The 11,791-nt window shown below is 37.8% G+C and overlaps 1 protein-coding gene across 1 annotated transcript; it reads right to left on the reverse strand.

Annotated features, from left to right (window-relative positions):
* Nucleotides 1–876: 876 nt before the first annotated feature.
* LOC142098127 (uncharacterized) lies at nt 877–11,290 on the reverse strand. Its single transcript, XM_075180640.1, has 3 exons — nt 11,216–11,290; nt 5,336–5,375; nt 877–2,952 (listed from the first exon to the last, which is right to left on the reverse strand). Exons 2-3 carry the CDS (start codon nt 5,345–5,347, stop codon nt 2,305–2,307), a joined length of 660 nt encoding a protein of 219 aa, XP_075036741.1. The 5' UTR covers nt 5,348–5,375; nt 11,216–11,290; the 3' UTR covers nt 877–2,304.
* Between the last annotated feature and the right edge of the window lie 501 nt (nt 11,291–11,791).

The raw sequence follows: 11,791 nt of genomic DNA on the forward strand, positions 1-11,791 counted from the left end.
TCAGTCCAATGGCTGCACTTGCTAACCTTCTGGCCTTGTTTTGGAAAAGACTTTAATAAATAGGCCCCATGTTGTTATAATTGTGTAACTCTGTGCTTGGTTGCTTAGTTAGTGAATATGTAGGCCCTTATGTGTGGCATCACTTATTATAATACTGTTTGTGTATGTGTTTGTATCTATGAGAACTATTAAAAACGGACAATTTGCAAAATACATTTGATTCTACAGCCTTTTAAGCCTACGGTAAATAAATTTGATAATTATTTTAGAAACATTGGATAAAGTATTACACAAGGTTTTGTAGCCTATAATTAGTAAGCTGTAAAAACACATCTGTCACCATATTAAGATGAAAGATGTTCTGTATGACATGGTACATCTGCTATAAAAAAAAACAACACTATACACATTTTTTAAACAGAAAATTATAGGAGTCCAGCCATACATTGACCTGTACACGTTTCAACCATGATAATATTTTTACACTGTACACCACAAATGAATATGTCAGCAATCAATTAATAATGTATGAAAACAACCAACTGTATGTATAATCTTCCTGTTAATGTGTCTAATACATAAGGGAAAGATTAAGCTAAGTTTTAAATGAATAGAGATGCATGGGTACTTAACTCTGGGAAGATGTGCTGTTATATCACTGTGCATTTAGCAATATCACCACATAACTAACAAAACAGATTCAATTAACTCAATCAGTAGAGGTTGTGTGATTTACAGTTTAAATGCTTGGCTGTAATTCTGGCTAAACTGGTAAAGCTCTTTTATACTAGAAATAAGCGTAAATAGCAAGATGCAATCCATCTAGTACACAAATAAGACTTTCTTGAAAAGAAAAAAAAAACAATACACACCATATTACATTTGGGACTGCTCACATTGAAAAATCCCCTACATTTATTTTGAGATAATACATTTATAGCATAAACATCTTGGTGGTTATTAAATGAACAAAAAGCAGACAGTGTGCTACTGCTAAACAGTTGGTGCTCTCATTGGGGAGCCTGCAGATGTCTGTGGGTGGTAAATGCCTGTACTTTCTTAAGCCTTGAGATGAGTGTGGTGTTGGTGTACTTGCTGTGTCTCACCTCCCCCCCCCCCCTCCTGCAAGGCTGTCTGTCACAGGCTGCCGGGGCATGGCATTGCCACTTGCCCCCGAGCGTGGGAATAGGAGCGTCCAGCCGTTCACATCTCCTGCATTCCGTTTAACCGAATCAATTAGGCAGGACAGACCCACCTTTCAATCTCCTCCCCCTTTTCCATTTTTGTCACTTGTGTCTACGTCCTAATTATTTCAGTTTTGGGATGCCAGAGCTGTTTCCTGGATAGATCTGCCCAACCTTAAACAACAGCTACAGACACAAGTAGAGGAGGAGCACACGTGGGTTTTTGGCGTAAATGTCACTTTCATTTCCAATGCTAGGAGCAGAGTAAGACAGAACATTTTTAACACTTTGACAAGGGGGAGGCGAACTCTTCTCCATCATGTCTTTATGCTCCACTGAGTTCCTCAAGGAGACCCACACACAATTGACAAGCATCTGTCCTTGCATTTTCAAAAGAATTAGAAACTTGTTCAGCCATCATATTTGTTCTACTCTTCGTCTCTCTTTATTTATGAATGTGTAAGAAACCAATCTTGGAATAATAGAGAGCAAACTCGTTTTAGTGGATCTACGTCCAGGTAATAAAGGCTATTTATTTAAAACCACCAAGATATATATTATAAACTGGTTCTGTGTACAGTGTTTAAGGTATAGGACCATTATATATGTCCTTAAACTTAACAAGATTGTGAGTATGTATTACACCGCCAAATAAAATCAATATTTATTATACTATGAAATGATGACCTATTTAACCATTTATCTGACTGAATAGCCCACAATGAATGAAATACATTGATGACAATGCAGGTTTCCCAGCCAGGCCCACTGTTTGGCAATAAAAGAGTCACGATTCAAAAATCAATATTTTTTTTATGCTGAACATGAAAAGTTGCATATACATTACCATCCATTTTCCATGAGGGTTTTGCTAATAAAACCAGGTCCTCATTGAAATCCGTGTTTAAATATAAGGACACATAATACTCCCATCAAGAGGTATATATGAAATCTATATACATATAGATCTATTTTAATTATTTTATTTTTTATGTCTGCTCGGTTCAGTCACTTTCCCACAGTCCCTGTGTGGATAACACAATCCCACGCGTTGTGATGTTTTAGAAGGAGTTTTTACTTTCGGTTATCTAGCTTTATGAAAAGCGATAAACTCATACAGCTAGATAACCAAAGATAACAACCACTTCTCGTATACAGGTCCCAGCCTGAATATCCACATCCCCCAGAGCACATGAGGATGGATCGCTGTAACAGCAGCCGGCGTCCTGTAACAATGATCCCCTGGACCAACACACTGCTCATCGCCTGTAATCAGCTCCATAATCAACCAAAGGGATCTGTTGCCATCAAAGTTTAGACCCAACTTTGCTCCTGGCGAGTTATTCCGATAGTGATAATCACCAAATTTGTGCATCAGAGATGAGAAAACAGCAGCAGCAGCCACCAAGGTGCATGGAGCAGCATCCATCCCTTCCCAGGCCTCTATTTGCATTGCAAATTGTTTCATGCTCACCAAAGACTCCCGTAAGAGCAGTATCAAGATGTAAAGGCTTGTGCTGTGTCTGTGTAGCTCAGTCAGCCCCAGGAAGAAAATCCCATTCCAGTCCAAAGTGACAAGATGATTCAATGGTCTGATCCTGATCCTCTCGCGTTCTGCATGCCAGGGTTTTTCCTCTTCCCCCAAATGGTGGCAGACTGATGGTAAAACATCTCGTGTGTGTTTAGGGGGCAGCTCCTTGCAGGATTCGCATGTAGAGGGGGGAGAGGAAGGAGATGAAGTCTTTGCTGGCTTGCTGCTGCCACCGGTCTGAAAAAAGGAGAAAAGGGCCATCATTGGAGGGAGGGGGGTTGGAGGGTGCTTTTCATTTGCCAAAAAAAAAAAAATGTGGACCAGCCCGGCAAGGTCAAAGGTCCTGGAAAGCTGGAGACCAAGGTAATGATGATGTCATGGAGAGATGAAAAAAATAGAGATCTCAAGTACACGGTTATTGCTATGCATGAGTGATCAGCAGCGAGCTGCCCCCTCGCCATCAGCACCAGCGCAGGGACAGCTCCCAGCTCCTCTACACACAGCTTCTACCTCTCCAGCCCGCGGCCCTGCACCCCGGGGAGTCCTGGTGTCCGAGGCTGCCTGGGATCCCCTCTAGGAACATCTAAGGAATGGGGTGGGAGGTCTGGGGGGCCGTGTCGCCTGCATGTTTCCTCTGACATACTTGTAGTGTAGTGAGGATGGGAGGCATTCTGCTTACAGCAGGGCCTTGTTTGTTTCAGACTGGGAATGCAATCTGTGATCTGCAGTGAGTCAGTGTGTAATTACATTGGCACTTTGCTCTGGGATCATGCATTTAGTGGAACTGTCTCCTAGCTGTGTACTGATCTATCGTGCTTTGCATCCACTGTCACGATTTAAGGGCTCAGCAGCGTAACCGGTTTTCATGGCACCAGGACTAATGTGGCTGGATGGAGATGAAAGGGGAGGGGGTGGTACATGGAGATATTCCTATTTCTAATCTCCTTTTTAGACCATTTTTTCTATTTTTTATTTTTATCAAATCGTCAGTGAATTCATCACATCTTATCAAAGACTACTATCAAAGTACGTCTTAGGGTATCTGAGTACTGGGCTCATATTCCTGCGTCTGTATTGTGCCCCTCATAGACTAAAGTACAGTCTGTTTATATGATAAGGATAATTATTATGCTTTTATTTTAACCCGTCTTATTATATTATATAAACTGTTAATAAACCAGTCATTGCAAATAACTGTAAATAACATGGAACTGTATTTTTTTATGTACATCTTTGGATAAGTTATTGAATACGTGCACCCTGCATACAAGATCTCCATGTATTTGTGTTGGTTAATAAAAATCTATATGAACTAGACGTATCACAGATGCATGGTTTAATGTTTTGTCTAAATATGTAAAAATGCAAACATTATTTGCCTTATACACACATACTATATATATATATATATATATATATATATATATATATATATATCCAATGTAAATGCTCCTGTTCCGGTCCTCACGTGATAATCCCACAGTGCAATGATATATTGAACTTTTACTTTCTGACATGACCATTGACAAGCAAACCGGTTTAATGCCTCCAATAGCATGCTAGATTAAAAATCCTCTTTTTCGTCCACATATGTGTGTGTATGTGTATATATATATATATATATATATATATATATATATATATATATATATTTAACAACAATAACAACATATGAATTCATTAATCACTTCAATCTACCTATAATTGTATTTCTTACAGATTACAAAACAAATTTCACATAAAAATACCTATATGCCTGGAAACTGACCTTCTCACATAACTCTGCATCGGGCTCTGCACACCTAGTACAAGGCCCTAAGAATGTGTGACATCGGATACAGCCCTACCACAACGCCTTCTGAACAAAGCACGCTGAAATACAGCAATATCGTCCTCCAGTTTAACCCTTCATTTACAAGTAGTGGTTAAAAGGAATTACATATGCATTTTGTTCACTAGTCATATTTGAATTAAATAGACCAATACAAAGAGGCTAAACATCAGGGGTTAACATTTGAACAAACAGAAAACTGCCTTTGCAGCCTACATATATATATATATATATATATATATATATATATATATATATATATATATATATATATATATAGCCTATGTGCTATTATAAGTCTGTATCGCCTCAGTGACGTCACATGAAGCGTCCTCTTTGGAGGGGAGACGCTGATTTAACACATCTGCATCAATTTGTATTCTTCTACCTCTATGATTTGCACAACGTGAAAACCGATGGCAGTGATCTCTTTTATAAGAATGTCTATAAATGCTGACACCATAAACACTCAGGATAACTGGTTAGATACATGTTAGTATGTGTTAGTATGTACAGCTGTGTTCTGCATACTTTATAGCAGCATTCATCTGCCAATGTACATGGGATCATTGTGTGTGTATAAATTCTATCAGAACCACATACACATGTATGTAATTAAATGCATAAATGACAGCTAAAAAAAACACCAGCAAATCAATGTCTTTATCCTGTATCAAAACACATCAAAGCTATTATACACTCACATATATGTTCATATGTATGGATGGGAAATCTGATACAAATACTCATAGCATAACATGCATGTCATATATACATGTATATATTTACCTCGATATTCATTTTCACGGACTGAAATCCACAGCAATGACTAAAAGACAGTAAAATATCATTAATAATAATTACTTAATTATTTTCTACTGGGGTGTTTTAGAAGACATACACATATTTTAAACTGGTAATTTCCTACTGTAAAAATGTTTTTAAAAATATTTAGCCATGGTAAATCCAAATATAGCAGGTAAATGCGATTTATATATTAGTATATCGCAGAAGAAGAGGAGGGCAAACGACACAAACCTTAAGATGAAATCTATACGTTTTAAAATGAGATGTATAATATACTAACGTTCATAAGGGGAGGCAGGGGCTCATTGTTCTGTACATAACATTGACACTGCTTCCATAATATAATACAAATAGTATTCCTTAGTTCCTCAGTAAAGATTGACTTTCGTAATGAATGTATGCATCTCTGAGCCACATGTCTGGAAAACAACTACTTAATGGGAGATGACATTATTCCTTATCTATGTCGTGATTGGATACTATACACGTATACAATTATCTATATTTGTTAATACTTAAATCAAAATCGGATTTTACAACAAGGTAAGATTTTCTGCCAGCCAAAGGGCCCTATGCATTGTCTAAGCCCACTGATCAGAGCAGGGGAATGGTAGAGAGAGCCAGGGCCTAATATATGTGAGCAGTGCAAATTGTACAGACGGTATTTAGCTTCAGTTCCTCAATGACTTACAAGCTTGAACTTGGCGTTGAGCATGACAGATCAGAAGAGGTCAGGCACATATAATTATTATTATATTGGAAGTCTGATAGATTTCCAATACATAGACGAAACCATATAGAAACGTACAGAAGCAAGACATTAATGACTAATACAGCAACAGAAACGCAACGCAGGGTCGATTTGATCTTTAAAACAAATGCTAATGAAAACACAACGTAATGTTGAGAACTATTTAAAATAAAATAAAAAAAATGTATTGCAGAACAGAGCAATACTTCAAAGATGTAGTTGATGAATCCGTTTTAATTGCTTCGTGACAATTTATGTTTTGGCTCCAGTGCAATGATTGGTGGGTTTAATAAGTCATATCAGGTCAGATGATCTCCAGAGCAATAAAATAGCAATTGTTACACTGTGTTCAGCATCTCTTGCTCAGTGATGGCAAGAAAGCGTTTTGCATTTCAGCCTAAGGACCAGAAATGCTGATGACTTTTTTTTCCATTTAACACGTGGTTACCTTAATTATGATCGTACTTTCTAAAATCAACTGAATACCGGAATGCAACAGGTCTGTCTTGATGAGTATAGAAGCCACTGGCAAACCAGAGACCAATAGAGAGTATAATCCAGATTGGAGCATCCACAGATATCTTGTTATATGCAGCCATGGCAGGTCATTAGTTTGCCTGGGAATAAAACAAGCAGGAACTCGGCTGCAAGTTGATATCCTGCAGAAGTTCACATTTCGTTGTTTTTTTTAAAAAAAAAAAGATTTAAAAAAAATCTGTAAACTGAGAATGTTCTTGTCCCGCTCCCCTTTAGTTACAAAGGGCAGGTATCTGATGAATATTGAAAAGTACTTACATGTCTACAGACACTTTGAATCAGGTTTTCACAAAACAGGAAGAGATTGTCAGTAAAAAAAATATCCCATCTAACCAGTGACAGCCAAATTATCTTCCAACTCCAGAAATGGCTCAAAGCGATGAAAAATGTAGCTTAATCCCATTGTATAGTTGTTGTTTAGTTCCTTTTCAGATACCACTGAAGGTCATTTCCCAAAAAAAGGGGGAGGGGGTACCCCCTGAGATATATGCTTAATAAACACTGGATAGAGAGTGAAGTGTTGTAGAGAAGGGGTCTGCAAGTTTTTTTTTAGGGGGGGTGGGGGGGGGCTGGACTAGACCTTGTCCAGCCCTCTCTGCTGAGTAGGACGTGCTCTGAAACCCAACCATTTCCCCCCCTAATTCTTTTGTTACTAGTGAACTGAAGCCCCATTGTCCACCCATTGCTACGGTCTTTTGCAGTTCCCAGTATACGTCCAGCATTGCCACAGATAATGAATTTGCTCCAACCCCTCTCATAGTCCTCATTTGGCAGACGGAACAAATTTGAAATGTCTGGTCACTGGAAGATCACTTGTTCCTAGACACCAGCATAGAAGACCATCGCATATATTTACATCGCATAGTCACTGATGTATTACCTCCTTTGTTGGCGGTTTTGCAATGCAAAGCAATAGTCTATACATTTTATTGTTTGTTTTCAACCTATCTTAATAAGTACGTATCGTGATGTATCATGGGCAGCTTTTGCGATATTGGTTAAAATAATTGGAGGTAATTGCCATACTCTATCTTAAGCTGGCATCTGAAGAGTTAAACCCCCCCAAGCGTCATTGATGTTTTAAAGTATGACCAAGTTCCAGAGATGAATGTGAGGGTTGTGATGAGATGAGCCAAGCGAGTAGAGACCTGTCCGTGGGAGAAAATGACAAGGAGAAGGGAGGGGGCTGAGTGGAAGAGGGGGGCATGACTGGAGCAAATTTAAATTGGCTTCAAGATTGTGACTGTTAATGAGAAGTGAAGGGAGGCGATAATGAGAGAGACAGGGCGAGAAGAGGAAGAGGAAGGGAATACAAGGAGAAAAGAATGAAGCGTGAGAGAGGGAGAAGTTCCTGGGAGAGAGGAAGAGGAGTGAGGGCAGGGTGGAAGAAGTGGGGTGTGTTCAGCTTTCTTTGGCATAGTGAGAGAAGGCTTTTTGTAGTTGCTGCACATAAACAATGTACTGTATACAGCATGGAAAAAAAATAACAATCCTACTAGCTCTCTACCTTTAATTATCACCTGGATTTCTGACACTGCCTGTCTTAAGTGTGCACTCACAAACAGGGGCGTTTCAGCATTAACTCTTACATATTTTCACACCACATATCTATTGCAACACATATGTGCATGATCCGCCAATAGTCCCACTTGGTTTATTTTATACAGCATATTTATGTTTAATAAGATGGATATCATCACAGTTAACGCCTGTGCAATTGGCCGTATTTACTAAAAAATTTGTTAGGAGTGCACCTTGTACAGTATGAACATTAGATTACTGTCATTAAATGTACAAATGTGTTATTTCTCAGCACTATATATCCATGTACCCCATTGTTTATTGAGCCATATATCTCTTTATCATACACACATATATATATATATATATATATATATATATATATATATATATGTATATATATATATATATATGAAGAGAGAGAGAGGGATAGCTATAGATACATATATATATATATATATATATATATATATATATATATATATATATATATATAAATATAAATGCCCACATATATATAATCCTATATGTCTCACATCTATCGTGTGTATATATATATATATATATATATATATATATATATATTATCCACCTATACATTTGTCTAATATCTATCTTCTCCATCTCTCAATCCGTCTATTTTCCATGGCCGAGGCCAGTTTCCGATTTTCCAAAATAGCCCTAGTACTTTTGAGACACCCGCCTAACAAATTGTATTTATGTATATTGTATATCTATGTATGTGTCCATATGTATCTATACACAAGCACATGAGTGTTTTATTGTGTTGCATGAGTTTATATTATTATTATTATTATTATTAGACATTTTCTGTAACCACCTAACACAATTGTATTTGTTTTTACTTATTTATCTGTTACGTTATTCTAGTAGTCATTTTATTTATTTTATTATTCCGCAAATTTCACCAAATTTCCCTTCCGCAAAATTAAAAAAAAACTGCCCAGGCCACCCTATTAGAGGTATTCTGGAATAAAGGATTGTCGCTAATATTTGATTTGATGTTTGCAATAAAGGTGAATTCACTTTCCAAAACAAAAATTCCTTTTCACCCCTTAGAGAGCAGGAAAGAAGGTGTCAAGACTGACAGCATTAAAACCAAAAGCATGAGAATGCATGAATATGTGTAAATGAGGTGTAAGCTTTTTTTAGGGAGATCCATATGGTGAAAATGAAACAAGAGACTATTGACGTAGCCACACCTCTTCATTATCATACATGTAGTGGTATCTGTAGAATGGATCTATTATATCTCTCTGGCTCATTTACAGTAATAAGTGGTCTTATGTCAGAGATGCTCTCCAGGCACATACACAATGACACATATGTGCATTGCATGGTGCAGCCTTGGTGTCCTGGCGTATTGCGCTATAGTACATGGGTGTGCAGTGCTACATGTCGGAGCTCCAGTGCTTGGCCGCCTCCAGACCTCCTCCCTCCCACTGCATCGGGCTCTGCCTCCTCTCTCCCCAGCTCCACTCTCAGCTCCTCCAGCAGGGTCACGTCCACTGACGTCACCCGCCTGCTCCCGCACGCCTCAGCTACATTTACATACATCAAGGAAATTAGGGCATTAAAAAAATATATGCTAATCCGGCTCAGCGCTGGATCCGGGCTCCCCACCCTTTTCATTATACAAAATGTTGATTTGATTTTTATTTTTTTTGTATTTAAAAACAAGAAAAAAAGCTTTTAAAAAAGGAAGGAAGAGGAAGGAAAATCCCAAGATGAATCAAAATGCAGTGCTGCTGGGAGAGGATTTCTCTGACTATCCGTGGTGCTGATAGAGCCTGCAAGACAGCCATGAATAATAAGATCGCCATTCCTTTCTCCTGCTCCTGTTGGTTCCAGACTGTATTATTTTTAAATACTGATGCATATGTAAAGGTATATTTGCATTTTCTTAATTTATTATTTTAAATACGGACATCTTTCATGTATTAAACAACAATTTCAGCTCCTCTGTCTGTGCCATTAAGATATTTGCTTCTTTGTGTGTGAAAGACATTTTCAGATAATGTAGTTATTCATATCTCCACAATTTTAGAATAACGAAAGGGATGCTGATAGACATACCACACGTTACCGTTTGTTTAACTAGGTGAATACAACAATGTATTTAGAAAATAACATGCTGAATTGTGCATTTATGTTCAGATTAAATTAAGATTTTATTTTTAAAAAAATATTATATCTGTGTAATATCTTTCAAACGTTCTACAACCTAGTCTACAAAATATATATATAGACTTGTTTTAATAATCGAACACAGTATATAACTTTTATATATTATACATAAAATGTTTTTTCTTCTTCTTCATATTAACAGAGGATTGTATTTGTAACATTGGACTTGACAAACAATATACAAATAGGAGGCCTTAAGTCACATTAAAAAAAATAGATGATTTATTGCATCCTTTGAGCTCAGAAAATTACCAATTCACAACAAATAAGGAATATAACTACTGACGCTGCACAAGACGACTGCAGAATGAATGGAGGAACATGCATAGTCGATTGCCATTACTCTCTATGACTTACCTGCAGACTCGCCCTGGGCAGTACGTGTCCCTCCCCAAGGACCGTTATGCAAATACATATGCATATTTATATAGGGAACAGAGATTATACTAAAATGCTAATAACAGTGTAACGTACCTAGGGTACCAGATGTTATTTCCCCCTACAGATTAACAATGGTCCTGAACAAATTTTTATATCTAGAAATAGTCTTCTATGATGTCATTAAATGAAAGTGATTGTATGCAATTGCTCCTTTAAATTGTGTGTGTGTGTGCATGTATGTGTAGGTGCATTTCTATGTGATATATATATATATATATATATATATATATATATATATATATATATATATATATATATATCTATGTATATATTCACACATTTTGGTGTGTATAATATGTATATACGAGAGGCATATTTTCTGTTTACCGTGTAACTCAGGTGTTGGTCTTCTACATCATCTGTCCTATATGGTCCCCAGAATGCACACTGAAGGTTCTGCTTACCGCGGGGGTCGGTCGAGGCTGGGTTGGCGAGGATGCCATACAGTGCAAGTATCCTTGGCACGTCTCTTTGGGCCTGTGCCCTATTTGCCTGGGCCACAGCTATGTCCCATTCTGCTTCTAGTGCTAGCGGTGCCTGAACCCGCTCCCCCTTGTCTCCCCCTCTCTCATCTCTCCCCCTGCCCTCCCTCCCTTCCACTCCTCCTATCCATTGCCAGGCAAGGCAACTACATGCCTGCGAATCACAGAACCAGTGACTGGCATTTGAATAAGAGTTTCATCCCTCCAAACACCTGACTTTTAAACCACTTTAAACACCCCAAAAAACTGAAAGACGTGTCTGTCTATTTTGTGATCCCAGCACTAGAAGCCACTCAGTTCTACCCGCTAATACAGACAGTGGTCATAAACTCAGTAATTTATGTACATTGTTTAAAATACTATCAGGCCGACTTCTACACATACACATACTTGCATAGTTTACTCATGATTGAACTAGGGTTAGGTGCATTTACTGCACTGCAAATTGTTTTGCCTAAACGACATTTGAACACTTAATTCTAATGCTACCATTTTTTT

The sequence above is a fragment of the Mixophyes fleayi genome, chromosome 1 (genome assembly GCF_038048845.1).
Source record: "Mixophyes fleayi isolate aMixFle1 chromosome 1, aMixFle1.hap1, whole genome shotgun sequence".
Lineage (NCBI taxonomy): Eukaryota > Metazoa > Chordata > Amphibia > Anura > Limnodynastidae > Mixophyes > Mixophyes fleayi.